At 37.5% G+C, this 20,445-nt stretch overlaps 1 protein-coding gene across 1 annotated transcript in view; it reads right to left on the bottom strand.

Annotated features, from left to right (window-relative positions):
- EPHA6 (EPH receptor A6) overlaps positions 1 to 20,445 on the bottom strand; it is an 860,890-nt gene that overhangs the window by 295,318 nt on the left and 545,127 nt on the right. The window contains 1 exon segment of the mRNA XM_058661775.1: positions 13,256 to 13,418. Within this exon segment, the coding sequence (XP_058517758.1) occupies positions 13,256 to 13,418 (163 nt within the window).

Below are 20,445 nucleotides of genomic sequence, written 5' to 3'. Positions count from 1 at the left end.
AAACAGACATGAACATCCCAGCAAGTTTGGGAAGTGATATCTCATATCTTGCATAAGGAAGGCAATACCATCTCAGAACAGTGGAGATCATTCAAGCACCACAGTCAGGACATTCGTCCACCACCACAGGGTCCCTGGGACTAAATAAAGGGACCATCTCCATCTTGGCACTAATGTGATCTGGCAGTAAGGAGTCGCACAACATCTCTCCTTTGCCCTCCCGATCCTTCCCACAGTCATGGGGTTTGGGGGAGGGGGGTCTTTTATCTCACCCACTTTACTCCCTTCAATTCCCTCCCATTTCACTCAGGAATCAGCATAGGCTTGAAATTAACTCACCTATATAACAAACATTTAAAACTAAATAAAATTTAAGGTCCAGTGTTATAACTTGGCGGTTAAATCCTCACCTTGCATCTGCTGGAATTCCATATGGGCATGAATTCCTATCGCAGCTGGTCCACTTTCCATCTAGCCCCCTGCTTGTGCCCTGGGAAAGGAGGGCCTAAAGCCTTGGACTCTGCACCCATGCAGGAGACCTGAAGAACGTCCTGGCTTTGGATCAGATTGGCTCCAGCCTTTGGGCCAGTTGTGGAATGAACAAGTGGACAGGTCTTTCTCTTCATACCTCCTTCTCTCTGTATATCTGCCTTTCCAGTAAAAATAAATCAGTCTTTAAAAAAAGAAATGTTTAAAATAAAAATTACTTATTTTACTTATATATCTCCAAAAACAAAAATAGGAATGTGCGTTGGTGCAGAGTACATATAAATACAAACTTCAGTAAAACTGCAATGTTCATTGTTTACAGAGATACTGAAATTGATCATTGAAAATTTAATCTACTTTCTGGTTATATTTCCAGCAAATGCAAGATAGTTAATTAAAACATATATGTATAAGCTATAGGGCAACAGCATATTTTAAGTGGAGATTCAGTTTTCCACAAGTGTAAGATATATGAAATAATATTTTTCATATATCAGCTATTTTTACTTCTGTTGGTAAGCTTGCCATATTCTGCAACTCTGCTTATCTTTATCATACAGTGACATGCTCACACATGTCATGCTTGGGCTTGTGCACACACAGCTAAATCTCTTACAGGGCTCCTGAGATTTTGCCAAAAATTCTCATTACTCAATTGAAACTCACAGAACTACTGTTTCCTTTGAACAAGGAGAGTGTAATGTAAGCAGTTGGGCTGCACTTAATTCTTCACACAGGCCTTGGTAGAGATGCTTGTGTTTATTTTATAAATATCAGCCAATTTGATATTGTGGCCTTATGGTGAGGTAAAGGAAAATTAATGCTTTCTATTGTGTTAATATAAAGTTACAGATGTTTGGATGATTATAAATTATTATTTTACCATATATCACTGCTGTACAAATTTAATCTTTTCCAGCGATGTCTTTATATTTTGACAGGTATACATCATATTTATTATTTACATATTTTACAAAAAATGTCTCTAGCCATTCTTGGACATCAAAACTCTCATTCAAACCAAATCTTTTCAGCTTTGAAAAACGATGGCTTGAAAATGTATATGGAATTCAATGGGGGAAATAACGGAACCAAATCTGTGCCATTTAATTCTTCCAGTCAACAACTTCCTGTAGAACAAATGCATCCTAACCATATATTTTTAACCTTCTGATAAGAACCACATCTGTGTATGATCATCTTATATCTGTAGACTAGTTAGAGCTTCTACATTCCCTAAGAACCTACTTCCACAGCAGTATTTCTGCTCTTTTCTTGAGGTTTAGCAAATGATCATGCAACAAAATCAGTCACAAAAAGCACTGCCCCTTTAAGCATTAAGACAAATTCATTGCCCCATTTGGGTAAGAATGAGAACTTAGGTATTCTCCACTTTGCTTTAATGCTTTTCTATAACCTAAAATATGAAATGATAGAAGTCACTTAAAGATCTGAGGCAAGAAAAGTGATTTTTCTAGTCCAAACACTAACTAAATCTTCAAATAGTTCCTAGAAAATATATTAACAACATAGATACATTAAATATATATATATATATATATATATATATATATATATGTTTGAGATTAACAGCAATTTGAAATGTCTAAGAATTTTTTTTTTCGCCTTTGAGAAGCATTCAAGGTTGTAAAGTTAGTTTGACATAAAAGTTTAGGCAATTTGTATGATAGCTGATAGAAAAAATACATTTGAAACCAAGTCAAATTAAAACCAGTCACTGGGAATGACAGAAATATGAAACTATTACTAATTCTATCGTGAATTTCTAGAAGACAGCTACCACACATTACTTTATCTGTATCCACAGCATTTTAGATATCACCTGATATTAATTTATCCACAAAATATACAAAGTGTACTGAAGATATGTACATTTCAATGCAGATAAGCTTTGAAACAATAGACATAAGGTCACTGAGTATTTATCAACTAACAGCATTGTATCTGATATGCATTGAATATCTTATATTTGCAAGAATACGCAAAGCAATATGAAAAAGATCAAGAAATTTTGGGCAAGAGTACATCCTTTCAATGTTGAGATGAGTGAGGTCATAGCACAGTGACTACAGCTGACTATATTGGGATGTTTGCTTGAAATCTGTTAACAAAGTAAATTCAAGGCCTGATACGATGGCTCAGGGGCCAAGTCCTTGCATCATATGCTTTGTGATCCTATTTAGGCACCAGTTTGCTTCCTGGCTGCTCTGCTTTCCATTTAGCTCCCTGTCTATCCAGGGAAGCAGTAGAGACCTGGAAGGAGCTCCAGCTCCTGGCTTTGGATAAGCTCATCTCTGGCTATTGTGACCTGTTGGGGAATGAACCAGTGGATGGAAGATCTTCCTCTGTCTCCTCTTTTCTCTGGAAATGTCTTTCCAATAAAAATATAGAAATCTTTTTTTTCGAAAAAAAGTCAATTAATATCACTTTATAACACATACATTAAGAGAAACAAAAAAGGAGAGGAGAAAGAAAAATGGGTTCTTGATTTGGAAGAAAGAATGAGTGAGAGATTTGGGTCTGATAACAGAATCTGTGGAGGAAATGTGGGCTCACCCCTGCAAAACTGCAATCTCTGATGGCTCACCCAAGGTCTGCATGTGGGAACAGGATTGGCTGGGGAGCTAAGGGGACCCCCAGCTGGGATGGTGTTCCCACTGGTGAGGATGAGAGTAGGATTGGGGGCACGAATCTGGGCTGGACATGGTTTCAACCAGTGTGAGTAGGTCTGGGGAGTGACAGATTGGGCTAGACTCCAGCCCCAACTGGTACTTGGTGAGAGACAGATTGGATATACAACAGACTGGGCCAGGTCTGTCTTGACTTCTGCTGAAACACGTGATAGCTGTGTATCGGCACAGACCAGGTATCACTGAGCTGCAACACCCAACAGCAAGAACCAGTATGTATGTAGGCCAGTTGAGCATGGACACTGTTATTGGCAGGACAGGAGGCGGACAAAGTCAACCAGGGCCAGTGATCTCCTGGTATGCACAAGAACTGCCACTGGGAAGAGACCTGATGGAGGTGCTTGGGAAACTTTTGCATTGGGATGCAGTCCTTACAGGTGAATGAAAGAAAGAAGTTAGGGAGCAGCCCAGACAACACCAGGTTGCAGTACCCGCCAGCATACCTATGGATCAGGTCTGGGGACAGACAAGTCTGGGCCAGTTCATAACATCCTCTGGTAGATTTGAGAACCAATACAGGGGGAAGCAGCAGTCAGTTCAGGCATCAACATCAGCCAGTTCACATTAGGTCCAGGACAGCATCAGGCTGGGCTGAAATTGGCTGCAGGAACTGGAACAGGGGACAGGCTATACAAGGCCAGGCTGCACAATAAGTGGATGCTAAGGTGAGGCAAGCTATGCCAGTCTGGACCCAGTGGGGGCTGGGTTCATGTGTCCCAGGGATGGGGGATCTTTCAGGGATCAGGTAGTTTGGCTCTGGTGCTAGGGCCAACATGAATGGTGGTGGCTGGGTTCATGAACCCCAGGAGCAGCGGATCTTGCAGGACTTGGGGCACCCAATCCAGGTCCTGGGACCTGCCTGTGAAGTGGATGTTGGTGTGTGAGCCCAGTGGCAGGGAATATGGTGGGGATCTGGTTGCCTTTCCTGAATCCTGGACCCTGCCTGCAAGGTGGGTGTTGGGTCCGTGAGACCCAGGGATAGGGGAATCTGATGGGTATTGGGTCATGTGGCCTGGGTCCTTGGGCTCACCTGTAAGAACACGTACTACTTAGTAAAAAAGGTGGAACAGTGGACAAAGGCCCTGTTGTAAAAGGAGATTATGGAAGCTCATTTGGTGTCATAGTAGAAGAACAGAACAAACTGGAAAACCACCCCATTCAAATGATGACAGCAAACATTCTTGGTGAATGGAGACTTGAGGATTACTATATCAGCCAATGGAGATTGGGAGGGTGTCACTATCCTTGAATCAGTGAAATCAACAGCACGCAAGAACTGTCCAAACCACTTGGGCAGAACACTTGGAATATGTACACATTGAGACTGTGGGTTGATATGAGGTGGTGGTTCCTCATCCCTGGGTACTGGGATCTTTGCAAAGTTGTGAGTGGCTTCCCCCTTTGTCTCCACCCTTCCCCTAGAAACAAGAAAAAATAGTAAAATTTTAAACAATGTGTTCACCCAGTTTTCCCTAAAGTTCAATCCTTCCCACCCTGATCAACCTTGTAGTTAATATAAAAAACAAAATTTAAAAACATGGGTTGTTTTCATAAAATAGCCAAATGGTGATGGCTTATGTACAAAAAATTCATATATTATAAATGCAGGTGTATGTTATTGACTTGTAATAAACTTATCTTCTGTATTAAGAAATGGATCAGCTTCTGTTTGTTACTTCCATTTCGGAAATGAGCCAAATGTAACATTGCACTTTGATGTGCACATTTTACAATTTCTAAGTACCTGTTAATAGCTAATGATTTTCTTTCCAGGCCATTTGGCAAACTTGTGATCTTTAATATTTTTCATATTAGGGTCTTCAATCTGTCTCATGGTACATAATCCTGCTCCCATAATTTAAAATCCTTTTTTGATCCAGACAAAATTGGAACAAAATATCATTTCTGTCAACACAGATTCTCTCAGCATAAGAGTTCCATTTCCAATATAAATAATTATGCTTCACCAAGATCCTGTGTGTTTAAATAAATCATACTAACTACATCATTTTGATCTCTTGGAGCATTATACTTGTTCTATGTGCATGTTAATTCAGAAATATGTACTTAAACACTGTGTAGCTATCTGAACTTGATGCGTAGTGATATATAAATAATTATACTGATCTGAAGAAAATTATCACATTCAAGATGCAGTAGTAAAAGGAAGGATGTAATTATTTAAAGGATGGTACAGAATTAGAGGCAGTAGTTGATGTCTCAATCACTTGGACCAGAATGGAATTCCAGACTTCCGGCTTAGCTCTGGTCCAGCCCTGCTTGTTGCGCACATTTGGGCAGTGGGTGGAAGGTAGCTCCCTGTCTCTCTAGCTCTTTTTGTCTTTAAAATAAAACAAAAAGTAAAATAAAAATAAATTAGAGGCCTCATGATATACTATTTCTCATGCCAACACTTACTACCTGCAAGTCGTAAATTGCAGGCAAGTTACTAAGAGGCTTTTCACTTCTGTCAAATGGACATAATACTCCCCACATCAAAGGTGTTAGCAGACGGAAAGACGAAAACCATTTGGGACATAATTAGAGCTCAATAAATATTACCATGTTAGTTAATCTCAATAGTTAATCTCAATGTAAGAAGTTATTTTAAACATGTATCTCAACTCCTTAACAGAAGAGGACTTTCGTTTATAACATGCTGAACAGCTAAGCAGTTAGCTTCAGTATAAATTCCTATTACTAGTGAAAATCATTGTTTCCACCCAGCTATAGCACTCCTAGGAATATATCCACAACACTTGTTTTATGAGAAACCAACATGCACTCCTATGCTCATAGCAGCACAATCAGTAATTGCAAAAACATGAAAACAACCAAAATGCCCATCAGCAGAGGACTGGATAAGAAAGCTATGGCTCATCTACTCCATGGAATACTACTCAGCTATTAAAAAAAAACAAAATGCAGTTCTTTGTGGCCAAATGGGCCAAACTGGAAATCATAATGCTAAGGGAAATGAACCAATCCCAAAAGGTTAGATACCACATGTTTGACTTAATTTAAGATGATATGATGTTAAGCATATCATGTTATGTTATGGATATTATGTCATATGTAGTATACAAACTAAAATTGAACTGTGAATGGGGGGGGTCACAGAAAGTGGTTAAGAAATCGCATTTATTTTTAACATGTTGACTGCTCAATACCATGTCAATTAATTCCATAACGATGTTAATTGGTGCAGATGGTATATTAGTGCTTTTATTTGACGGGAATGATACTCTGCTGACTCTGCCTTCAGACCAGAGAGGGTCTACCCAATAAGTAGTTGGACTTGACTGGACTATAAGATGTTGGACTCTATGCTTGGCAAATACTTGCAGGGAGGGAATTTCAACTGAACTTGAACTATGGTTATGCAACAAGGTGGAGAAACCCACCATGGAGGGAGGGTGGGGGGGAGAATCCCAGATTCTATGTAATTACAACACAATGTAATTAATGAATAAATTTAATAAAAAAAAAGAAAATCATTGTTTCCAAAATAGGCTACTTTATATTCAGATAATCTAACTGCTAGAAAATTCTTATTCTCCATTGATGTTTGCATCTTGATAAGTATGGCTACTAACATTGAAGTTGTACTCTTGATTAAAGAATAGCCCAATGAAACTGTTAACTATCTCTTGATAGGAGTGCTGGACTTTATACCATTCTCTATAACTACAATGTCAACATAAACTTAAATTACAGATTGATGAATTTGTGACCATTATTGAGGAACTAAAGTATTGTTACAATATAGGGGGAAATGAGGATTGAGGGAGGATGGAAAGGGAAACCCCTAAACCTTAGGGACACATGAAAAATTAAGAATTAAAAATAAAATATGTTAAAAAATAAAAATATTTCACATGAAAAAATTTTAAAAAGAATACTTTAAACTAGAGTCTCATGTACCAAAATTTGTCCAACTCTGGACAGATTCATAAATATAAATTATACCTCCTATTTGATAACTTTTTTATTACTCCACAAGAGTCAGCTGGTACTCTTTCTGCTTTATGCTCCACCATTAATAATCATTCCAAAATTTCTAGCTATTGCTAATAATGATGCAGCTAATTTCATCCTAAGTATTTGAAGCAGTGTAGATTGTGCTTCAACCAACAGAGTGGATCAAATATAACAGATTTAAGAAAAGTGTTTAAAAGAGGAAAAAGTTATTGGGCCCAGCATGTGGCCTAGTGGCTAAAGTCCTCGCCTTGCATGTGCCAGGATCCTATATGGGCACCATTTATAATCTGAGCAGCCCTGCTTCCCATCCAGCTCCCTGCCTGCGGCCTGGGAAAGCAGTTGAGGACGGCCTAAAGCTTTGGGACCCTGCACCAGCGTGGCAGACCCGGAATAGGCTCCTGGCTTCAGATCAGCCCAGCTCTAGCCGTTGTGGTTACTTGGGGAGTGAATCATCGGACAGAAGATCTTCCTCTCTGTCTCTCCTCCTCTCTGTATATCTGACTTTGCAATAAAAGTAAATAAATCTTAAAAAAAGAGGAAAAGTTAACAATGAAAGCATTATTTTTTTCTACCTAAATGAGCCCGGATTTTAAAATTAACAATGTATTTGTGATTCAAATCACATATATCATGTTTTAACATGACATAAACCAGTTACAGCTTGTTAATTTACAAAAAGGAAGAAACAGTGCTTAAGTATAGTTGCTACACATACTCACTCAGGCACAGCATGATGCAGAAAAGTGTTCCATTCATCTACCTGCTCTGATTTACCCACAAAATCACAACAATCGAGGGGCATATGTGAGTAATTAATGCACTGATTACCTTCTTTAAATATCCTTGAATGAAGTGGAGGAATCAAGCATGGGTTTTGGGACTATGTTAAACTAAGAAGCTTTTGCACGGTAAAAGGTAAAAATCAACAAAGTAAAGAAGCAACCAATAGAATGGGAGAAAGTTTCTGCACACTACACAACAGATAGGGGGCTAATATCCATGATTCACAAAGAACTTCAGAAAATTAAGGACAGCAAAGCAAATACTCCTGTGAAGAAATGGTGAAGGAAATAAGCAAGCATTTGGAAAAAAAAAAACCCTAATTCAAATACCTGATTGACACATGAGAAAACGTTTAGGCTCCTTAGCTGTCAGGGAAATATAAATAAAAATATTGAGGTTCTACCTAACTCCAGTGAAACTAGCTTACATTCAGAGAGCTAGCAGTAACACCATCTGGTGTGGCACTTTACTCCACTGTTGGTGGGAGTGCAGACTACAGTAGCCATTATGGAAGTCAGTATGGAGAATTGTAAGACAACTAAAAATTCAATTTATGAACCAGCTATCCTACTTCTGGGAATATATCGAAGGAAATGAAATCTGCATATGATAAATTAACTTGTACTCCTGTATTTATAGCAGCACAATTACAATAGTAAAGACATGGAAACAACCCAGATGCCTGTCAAAAGAGGAATGGATAAAGAATCTGTAATGCATCTACTCCATGGAATACTATTTAACTTTTTAAAAATTAAATTCTACCATTGTAACAAAATGATTCCAATTAAGACTGTTGTTCTCAGTGAAATAAGTCAAACCCAGAAGGGCAAAAAGTATATGTTCTGTTTGACATAAGACAACTATCATGCAAAACTCAAAATAAGTAGATATATAGGTAAACATGTATATACATATATTCTCATAGATGAACTGTATAATGGAGACTAGAATACTGGGATTGAAGATACATTGTAGTATGTGTCTCTAATTTCCAAATAAATAGATAAGTAGATGAAACTTAACTGTTTCTTGACAATAGGATGCTGGACTTATCTATCATTGTCTATACCTACAATGCCAAGATACACTTATATAGCAGAATGTTGGAACTGTGACTTGCTGAAGGACTATGCTACTGTAACAAAATGGGAGAAAACATTAGGGGGCAGACAGGGAGTGTTGAAGAGGAAATTCTTGTGACTATGGAACTGAATCATGAAGAATAAAATTTTTTTAAAAAGTCAAAGAAAAGGTGTATATTAGGAAAAAATTTCAGAGATTTCAGAAATTAAAAAAAAAATTTATAGTAAATGTACACTCACTCTCCATGCTATGTTTCATTTAAACTCTCTATTGGATTTGAATAGCTTGCTTGGATAAAAATTGCAATTTAAATAATCAGACAAAACTATTTTTATAATTATTTTTCAGAAAATTTACTTAATGTTTTTCATAATTTACTTAACACCTATTCTTTCCACCCAAACAGGAGTTAGACAATATTTTTGAGACTCTTCTCAATCTTGTTTTGATCAAAGTCACTTTCATGTCATTCACAATTAGAAATTTAGATCAAAGATTTCATTTCTTCTGCTGCCATTATCAGATGGTTCTAGGATTCTAATTTTGTTTCTCCACTTAGCAGTTGCCAGATTTTGGTGAGGTAACATAAGTTTCTAAAAATAATAATAAAAGGCAATTGGTTCAGCAGCAAAGAGGCTGCCTTGATGGTTGCGCCCCACGTCAGAGAGCCTGGCGTTGAGGTCTGGCTCCATTCCTGGCTCCAGCTCTCATACACAGTGGAAGCAGTGAGTACTGACTCAGATGAGTGACTGCTGTGTGGGAGACCTGGAATCAGTTCCTGCTCTTGGCTTCGCCTCTGCCCAACCCAAACTGTTGCTTGCATTTATGAAGTGAATCAGGAAACAGGAGATTTCCTGCTCTTTGTGTTTCTGTGTCTGTCAGGACTTTTGAATAAAATACATATAATTTTAAAAATTGAAGGTTTAGTCTTGTAAGAATTAAAGCATTCAACCTGCTCATTCTGGTGTCATGAACATGTTGTTAGTGATGTGATCCCTATGGCAAACCCTCTAAAGGATCTTCAATTATATTCAGGGTGCAGGCCAACACCCCTCACCTGGCCAAAAAAGCATCTATGGGCTTTTATATAACTCTCTACCTTTCTCTTCTACCATTTTACACTCATGTCTTCTCATTGTAGTAACAGGAATCACTTGTTTTATGTTTTCATGCTGTCCCGGCCTCAGTGTCTGAACTTGGTCCCTTGACTACACCTCTGTCAAGCATGAGGCCCAGTTGCTTCTTCACTCTGTGCCTTCCAGAATCCATTTAGGCTCAAGTATGATCTCTTTTCTATGTGCCCTGTCTCTTTCACATATCTTTGACAGTATTTGTCACCATTCCTGTATTAAATTAAAATATTTTTCTCTAGCCCTATGCACTATAAGTTGTTGGAATGTAAAGACTATCACACTCATCAGACAGTACTATTTTAATCTCTAGGGCTTTACACAGACTAAGACATATATTAAACTGGTTCATATCTTGCGCAAATAAATATTATAATAGACTGTTGTTAAGTATGTAGCCTTTCTACTAAGGAGATACCTTTTTTTGGGTAACATCTGAAAAATTATTGCAATGAAATGTGAGCAATTAAACTTTAGAATTAAGGCCAAATGATATTTCTAATATTTAGACCAAAAGGGACTTATAAGATTGGAGTTAGATTACTTTCTGTAGAAAGCCCAGATGAACAGAAAGACCTATTTGGATTTTGTTTGATGATTTTTTTTTTTTTCTGAGAGAGCAACTTAGACTGCCCAAGCTCCCTAAAATCTTGTATCAGGTCTGAGTGTAAGCTTGTGAAGTCATTTTCCTTAGGCCAATCATTTCACTGCCCCATATCTGAACATACTGACAATATTGGCTCACAGGATATCGTTTAAATACCGAGAATCCGACACCTCGCTAAGCAGGGAAACTTGCCATTTGTCAGGAAGTCCAACATTTGTCACTCACCAGGTAGCCAGAGAAATAATACCTTCAAGTGAGCAGCATAGGCATTGTACAGCCATTTCCAAATTAATCAGGGACTACCAATGGAGAAAATCTGCAGGCCCGCACAGGTGGGTATCAGAGGGACCCCTGCTCAGCTGAATGACAAAACGAGGAATCAGGAAATCCTTAAAAACCCAGGATAATTCCTAGCATCTTAGTGTCTCTCCCTCTGTACTTTCAGGAGGCACCGTATCTCCCGGACACCTTCTGGGAGGTGCTTTCCTCTTTCCTCTTCGTTTCATGTTCACTTGTGCACCTTACAAATAAAATTTCTTCCCTGTCCATAACCAGTTCTGAGAACCTACTGAGCTTTGCTAGTAACAACAATGAACACTACTTGAAAAAGGCAATGACTCAACTCTTTCTTGGGCTAATTTTTCCTTGGATTTTGGTTTTATATCTAGGTAGGACTTAACATTAGCAGGAAAAATATTACAGCACAGTAGGTACAGTCCTTTGGATATTTTAATATTGATTTAATTCTGGATTTGTGATTAGTAATTATTGTACTCTAGTCCCAATAATTTAATGTCTTGTTTGAGCAGTCGATAGCCTATAATAAGATTATAAATGACTGTCACTGACATTAAAAATCCAGGACCTAAGTGTTTTTTTTTTTTTTTTTTACCATTACTTTACTTTGTCTCCCTGAGTCTTGTTCCTTCTTACTTTAATATGTCAGAGCGTTTCTATGTTCTAGTTAGAAATATTTACAAGAAATAAGTTGTTACAAATCGATATTGCTTAGCAATGTAAAAACAGCATATTATTTCTGTCTTAGAACTTGAGACCCAAGTAGCTTCACTTCAAGGGAGTGATAAACTGGAAAAATAGTGGCTTATTTCATGGTCTCATGACTAACACTTCACACTAATTAAAATTATAGATCTCAGCACTCAGAATAATAGAGTAGAACAGAGTCTTGGAAAAAGCTATTGGTTTCAAATTTTAGCACAGATTCTTACAAGATGCATGGATTTGGAAAAGCTTCCTTTTTTTCTTCTGTTTCCTTACAAGTAACATTAGGAAAAGAAAATTTGGTTACTGATGTTGTAAGGTTTGAATGACAGAATACATGCAAAATAATCCACATCATTACAGGCATTAATAAGTTCTCCCTAAATTGTACATTTTAACCTGTAAGAAGTTACTACAGTAAGTTTTCTCTTATTGTATTATTATCTCGAGGTAGTGGTTTACCAACAATGGGAAGACATTTTTATTACACTGATATATTTGAAACTTTCCATTGACATTTATACAAAAGAAGCCTATTATCCACAAAATAATTTTTGAAGTAATTTTTCAAAATTTAAAATGCTTATCTGTTTAAAGGGCAGAGAGAGAGAAGGAGACACAGAGAGAGCTTTCTCCTATCCACTGGTTTATTCTCCAAAATTCCTACAATAGGTGGGACTGCATCAGGATGAGGCTATGAGCTAGGGGCACTATCTGGGACTGCCACATGAGCAGTAGGGACCAAAGCACCGAGTCTCTATGCCCTCTTAGGCTGAACTAGCAGGAAACTATGCTGAAAGCACTCTGACACAGGATGCTGGCATCCCTATCAGCACTTTAACCCAATATGCCACACACTTGCCCCTAAAATGAGATTTTGAAAGGCAAAAGGAATTCATGGTAAAGCTGGATTTAGAATAAGAAATTTCAAAGTCTGTGTTACATGATAATGTAACGTCTCACTTTTCATGTTCCATTTTGGTTTTCAGCATATTGAAGCTATAGGATTAATGAAAAGATCCATTAAACCTGTATTTAAAGTTACAGTGTATATGTCTGAGAAGTTTTTATTGATTTAATTTTGAAAAACCCACAAAGCTTCCCGATTTTGAACTCATAGCTGAAATCAATTATTCTTACTCTTTTCAACTTTATATTATTATCATACATATTGTGATGCCAGGATTGGCAAACAACCAGGCTAACATCATCCACTGAGACTCTGTTTAATGGCATGAGTGATGAACTCAGGATAAAGAGGAATATTTGGGCCACATCATAACTGTGATGGAGCGAGGCAATTCACAGAAGTGCTTAAAGACAGAATCAGAACATTAGCTGAAACAACTGTGTGTACATTGCCATGAAAAGCGTCCCACTGAAAAAAGCTATTAAAATGTGGGACACCTGGTTCAGGTCAAGGTACTAAAGTAACATCTTACTTTATATGCTTGCATGAAACTTACTTTCATCTCCTGTTTCAAATTCAAACTTCTGGCTGTAGCCACTGTATCCTGTTGCAGTCCTCACTCGGATATGAAATATGTACGTGGTGGCTGGCTTGAGACCAGTGATGATGGCACTGGGGGCCTTGGATCTCGTGGAAGAATAGGTAAGCTGCTCATGCTCCTAGGGGACAGAACAGAGGAGAAAGGAAATAAAGCAGCATGACCCTACCATTTCTGTGAGGTATTCCAAAATCATAGAGAGGACCTGTGCTCTGAACACTGAAGGTACTGAATACAAGAAATGTAAGCATGGTTTTCTATAATTTAGTAGTTAGTTGTTTATCATTGTGATGCACATGATATGGTCCTGATTCGGAGTTTTAGTAAGCAAAATGATTATTCTTATGTGTACTGCACTCACGTTGTTGGAAATTTAGATTTCTGACCTGGGACTAAGGAATGGTGGTGATGTGAAGCACGGTTACACAGAATGATAGTTACATCTTGAGAAAAAATTGGCACGTCAGATCAGAACACACTAGCAGAGTGCAAGCAGCAAAAGTGGGAGGATTCAAGGACCCGCTACTCACTTCTACCCGCAGGTAGTGCCAAAATGCCGGCGCTATCCGTGGGTAGACCTGTGGGTGAAAGGAAAAATAAATTAATTGATTTTTAAAGTTTGAAGTATTGTATCCAGAAATCAATTGTTTTGATTTACAGCTCAGTGATTTCCCAGTAGTAAAAAATGAAGTTGAGTTAACTTGAAGAAATCAAATGATGTTTTTTTCTATCAGGGAGAATTGATTCCTCTCCTGGGTAATTCAATGATTTACTCACAAGTATTGCTACACAACTGCAAGTTACATAGTGACTATGTGGTAGATTTAAAAACCATCTCTTCATGGAGGGGTACTGATGACAGAGCAATGATTTAATAAGGTTCTCACACCTGTAGAACCAGCAGTGCTGGAGAATTGGGCCTCAGTCTCTTGCACTAACTGCCAAACATCTTTACCTCATTAAGAAATGGCTTTCCCAGGGCAGTCTCAATGTGGATCCACTCAGTAATAGTCTGCTACATGAGCTTGCTTCTCTACTGCCACCAAATATTTGATCTGTTCTTGCTGGTAGTGGGGGCAAATTCAGCTCAACACAGGTTTTGAAGAGTGTTATACAACATAACATTATCACGTTAACTTAAGTAGGACATCTGAGAAAGAAAAAAAGCTTGTACAGATAGAGCATCTTTCCAGTAGAAATCTGAAATGCTACAAAATAAAAAAAGAAAAAAATCTTTCTGGCATCCTATAAGATGCCACAAGTGGAAGATTCCACACAGGATCTCACATGACAGGTCACGTCAAAACACAAGTACACTAAGACCGTATCACCTTAGGTTGATGTGCATAAAGTGGATGTGAAACAAAAAGTGGATTTTGTGTTGAGACTCTGGTTGTATCCTTGAGGTATCACCTTATGCATATGCAAACATTCCAAAAACACTAAAAAAATTTGAAATCTGAAACATTTCTTGTACAGATATTTCAGATAAGAGATATGCAACTTGTATGAGCAACTCTTTAATCCACATTAAACTAAACTAGGTCAATATTTACTTAATTTATGCTACTCTCTTCAGAAATCTAAAGATAAAAATTCTCAGGTAAGCAAGCGAATTTCAAAGTCATTAATGAAATCATCGATTTGAAGCTTCAATTTTAGCTATAATATTCCAATGAAGATTATATTTAGCATTTGCCTGGCAGTCTCGGCTGTTCAGTAGACCTTCCAGATTGACAAATGAAGTTATCAAAATCTACACATATGTAGAATTGCCAAGCTTCATTTATTTGCTGGTGATGCTCTAAGCTTCAGAACTATGAAAATCATCTCCTTTAAGTTACTTTTGGGGAAAAGATTCTTAAGGAACATTTTTAAACTTTATGGCCGCATTTGTCAAAAGTTTATATGCTGTATGATTTTTCTGTGTCTAGCTGAGGAATTGAATTTGTCATCTATATTCCAAATAGTACAACAGTTTATTAAATACAAAGTACAAGGAAAAGAATGACTTAACTATGGCAATAATTTAAGTGAAAGAGATAAAGTGGGAAAATTGTGACTTACATTTATCTCTAGGTAATTTTGAGAATAGAAAGTAAATATTTACCCATCTGGCATAAAATCCAAGAAATAAAGGAAAGTATATAAATCACTTCTGGCTATAATATTATCTGCTAAGCATGAAAACTAAGAGCCTGCTAATGCCAAAGCCTTTAAATTTAGGGGGTTTAAAATCAATATTATGGAGTTAAACATTGGACTATTGGAAGAAATAATGTTTCTGTTGGAAATTTATTAGTCCACATTTTTAATTCTCACACACCAAAGGAGAATATTCCATGCTTCAAAGATTTTTCTGCAATGTAAGGGGTATTGTATTCAATCTTGAGTGCTTTTCACAATGTGAAATGATGTTTCAGAGAAGATTTTTAAAGCCTAGCCCCAAAGAGATATGATAATGTATTCAAAAGTTTACTTTTAGGATGACCCCCATAATAGTTTCACAGAATACTTTTGCTGTTACACCAGAACATAATGCACTAGTAATCTCCTATTTAGTAAAACTAGAGAAATTAACTAGACAGGAAGCAGTCAGAATTGTCTTCACATACAAATACATCCATAGCTACAATTCTGAACTAACAACCCGCAGGTAGAGAGTGCTCAGTTGTCTCCTTAGCTGGCTCACTCCCCACCAGCATGATGGCTGCTATTGTCCTGTTTTAACATCATGCCACCTGCCAACATGCTGAAGAAGAATGTTCACCAACCACGGCAATACTCTTTGCTCTCAGAGTTTTAAGCTCTACGGAAACCAAGTTTACTTGTATCCATGACAAGTAATGGGCACAAATGTCCTGAAACTAACTGCCTTTCTACTGACACATCAGCTCCAACTCAAAGCAGCTATCAGCAGATAGAGACCATGTTTTGCACAAAGAACTCTTTCTCTCTTCTTCATATCCTAGCAGGTTGAATTCTGAATATCCATGAATAGAGTGTGTACACTTGCTTTTCTGGAATTTATACAAGCTTGTATCACAAAGCAATTGTTAGCTGTGTCATAGGTACGTCTTCAACTTTTCTAGGATTCCATTCCATTGTTCATGAAATTCTGTCATGTTCTTCATCTCTGCAGAATCCGCAGTAAAATCTCTCTTTAAAATGTAATGTTATTTGATTTTGTGTTGCCTTATTCTTCATAATTAAACTTTCCAGAGGTTTCTATCAGTTTTTGCTTTGCTTTCCATGCCCCTATTTATTTTCAATTACATTTAAAATCTATTAACAAATGATTTCCTTGTTTATAGCTTGTGCTAGTTTATCCTGCAACCAATACTCTCATGTTTTAAGTTTGATATTAAAATTATCATGTGATTTCAAATGTAAGTATATAATTAATTTTACAAGTTTTATTCTTGCTGCAATACTTATTGAATATATAATTTAGGTTTACAAATTTCACTCTTTAATGAAATATTTCAAAATGTATCATCAATCAGTTCTAAGTATTTACTAATTTAAAAACAAAAACATTAAAAAAATCTTTGTGGCAGATTCAAGATTATCACTTTCAAAGTTTGACAGCACAAAACAAGAAGTAAAGCAGTATTAAATGAATGGTAGGGTCTACCCAATAAGTAGTTGGACTTGACTGGACTATAAGATGTTGGACTCTATGCTTGGCAAATACTTGCAGGAGGGAATTTCAACCGAACTTGAACTATGGTTATGCAACAAGGTGGAGGAACCCACCATGGAGGGAGGGTGGGGGGGAGAATCCCAGATTCTATGTAATTACAACACAATGTAATTAATGAATAAATTTAATAAAAAAAAAAGTGACACTTCAAATGCGCATTTCCATGGATTGCAAACCTGATCGAATTGTGGATTGTACATAGTATACTCCTTGGAATAAGCAATCCATCGTGGGGGGAAGGTTTTGGGAGGGGCGGGGGGAATCCCAGTGCATAAAAAAATGTATCACATAATGCAATGTAATTAGTTTAAAAAAAAGGAAATGCAATGAAAATAAATGTTTAAAAAAATAAATAAACAGCTTGTTGGGCTGGTGTAATGGCTCAACTGGCTAATTCTTCACCTACAAGAGCCAGCATCCCATGTGGGCACCAGTTTGTGTCCTGGCTGCTCCACTTCCAACCCACCACCCTCTTTACGGCATTGGAAAGCAGCAGAGGATGGCTTCGGACCTTGTTCCCATGTGAGAGACTCAGCAGAAGCTTCTGACTCCTACCTTCAGATTGGCTCAGCTCTGGCCCTTGCAACCATTGGAGGAGTGAATCTGTGGATGGAAAATCTTCTTCTCCATCTCTCCTTCTCTCTGTAAATTTGCCTTTCCAATAAAAAACTCTTAAAAAATAATAAATAGTTTATGCCACCTCTCCTTTGATGAGCATAGTAAATAGCTTCCAACTAAGGGAAATAACTTTCAGGAACAAAGTTAAATATTTTATCATGTGTATCATTTCCGAAAATACACACATAATCTATATCTTTATTGCAAAGTCAGATGTACAGAGAGAGGAAGAGAGACAGAGAGGAAGATCTTCAATCCAATGACTCACTCCCCAAATGACCGCAACGGTCAGCTGCGCCAATCCGAAGCCGGGAGCCATGAACTCTTCCAGGTCTCCCATGCTGGTGCAGGGTCCCAAAGTTTTGGGTCCTCCTTGACTGCTTTCCTAGGCACAAGCAGGGAGCTGGATGGGAAGTGGGGCTGCTGGGATTAGAACCGATGCCCATATGGGATCCCGGCGTGGGCAAGTTGAGGACTTAAGTCACTAGGCCACCATATTGGGCCCAATATGTATCTTACATATGCATATCTAAACATTCATTTATTTATTTGAAAGTTAGTACAAGGGAGAGAAAAGGACAGGCAAATGAAGGGGCAGCTACCATCTATTGTTTCATGTATCATATGGTTGCAATGCCAGGGCTGGACTAGGCCTAAAGCAGGAGCTTGGAGTTTCACCTAGGATTCCTACTCGGTTGACAAGGGCCCAAGCACTTGAGCTATCTCCCCAGAATATTACTAGGTAGCTGCATCAGAAGTGGATTAGTCAGGGCATAAACCAGCATCTATATAGCCAAAGGTAAATGAGCAAGGTCAAACTTCTGCTACTAAAGGCATCAATAAGCTGAATTACTGAGAATGAGTCGTTCAAGTCCTTTTAAAGCTGGCGAGGAATAGGATGGATGCCTGGTAGTTTTTCTGCGACTATAGCAGGCCCACACATTCAGAAAAGGCTGATGGGCTGTTTGGGTCATGAGTGAGTAAAAGGAGTTCCTTGTCCACTTCTGTCTGCCTGAATGAGTGTACTGGTGCCTGACTGCTTCTGTGATAGCAGAAATGTTAGTGGGGCTGCGATTGTTTCTGGAAGCCTTTGCAGTCCAAGCTGCTCATGGTACTCTAATCAAGAGCTTCCAGCCCATGGTAGAGGAAGCAGGAACCTCCCGACAAGTTCACAGGGCTGAGTTCCTAGAGGTGTTGTTTCACCAGACTCCGCGTGGGTGAGTTCTCAAACGGTTCAGTGCAGAAAAGATTGGGAATGCCAGTGGGTACTTCATGGGGTGAACTCTTTCTCTGAGACAATGTAGTAAACTGATGTTTCAGAAGCTCCTCAAAATGGGCGGAGGGTACATATTGAATTGCAGTGTTTCCAGCAGTAAGTGCCTCAATAGCATACATGTGTACTTCTAGTGCTATTCTGCTTACTCTTATCACATTTCTCCCCACAGTTTACATTCTTGATCATCTAGTCATTAGAAGTCGCCTTAAACATAACACGGCTATTGAATCAGATGATGATCATTGGTTGGCTATGAATTAGAGCCTGTATAAGTGAATACTATAGTCCTCCAATTCTCAGCATCAAAGGTTTTAATTAGATAGTTCCAAGATAAATTATGTTCTGCTAAGGCTAACATATCTATCCATGCTACGCTTATCTTTATTTCATTTTGACATTATGCCTTGTAGCCAGCTTCCATGTAAAACAGGGGATTTGAAACTGAGTCAGTAATACAAGTTTTGACCTGGGAACAAAGTTGGATAAATTTAAAAAACATTCTTTTAAAAAGTTTTAATATATAATGGTAGCTAATTGGCTTCACGTGAGAACAATTTGAAACTACGTGGAATAGTTGGAAATGTTATTGGCATTTATATCATAGTCTATGATAAAACTCAATGTTGTATGCTCTTTTTTGTCATTGGCCTAATGAAGACAGTGGTGAACATGCTAATAAAACATGGAATTTATCCCTGGGAGAGTTGTCATCCTTGTGTGTCCTTGAGTCTAATAGCTGCCAAAAGCAGTACCAAAATGAATTATGTGAGTCCAGAATTTGAAACTATGCTTCTCCATAAAACCGACATAATCATGAATATAGCCTATACTTATAAATAGCCATCAATTTCCATTCTTGTATTAGTTGAATCGATTATTCCTAAGTGTGAATCCATTTCTTTTTTGTAAGTCTTTGAAGATAGTCTTTTTGTACCATTGGTACAACATACAGTATACATAAAAGGTTCCTTCTCAAGCACAACTTATTGAGACTTAAGAGTTTTTAAATCATGTAGGAAAGTCTCAGCTAAAACTAATCACTATTTATCTCTTAATTAGGAAACTAAGAAAGTTTTAGAGAATTAACTGAAAAACACTAGCAGTAAATAATGAAATGAGCTGTATGGCCAAAATATAATTGTCAGTGGTTTTCCTACAAACTAAACATGACCAGTTAAAACTGCTTTAAACTATTTCATTCATTAGAGCAACAGAAACCTTATAATATGCAAACATATAACCAGAAAATGTGCCAAGTCTATTGTCTAAGTCTATAACATTTTACTGTGAGAACCAAAAATGAATTTGTTATTTATTTGGTTATCCTATTACACTGTTGAGTTCTTCAGTAAAATATTGAAGAATTGCAGGAAAAGTGGAAACTGTATTTTGCTTATTTTCTTTAATAGAAGAACTTCTAATCATGTCATTGTTAAATATAATTATGTATGACTTTGCTTACTTTTTTGTTTCTTCACTTTTTCTCTGCTATCAATCCCTTTGTTATATAACATTTTATGTTCTAAAATTTAAAATTATTTAGCGTAC

This window comes from Ochotona princeps, chromosome 3 (genome assembly GCF_030435755.1).
Source record: "Ochotona princeps isolate mOchPri1 chromosome 3, mOchPri1.hap1, whole genome shotgun sequence".
NCBI classification, from domain to species: domain Eukaryota; kingdom Metazoa; phylum Chordata; class Mammalia; order Lagomorpha; family Ochotonidae; genus Ochotona; species Ochotona princeps.
This window is presented reverse-complemented; position numbering and strand designations above follow the sequence as displayed.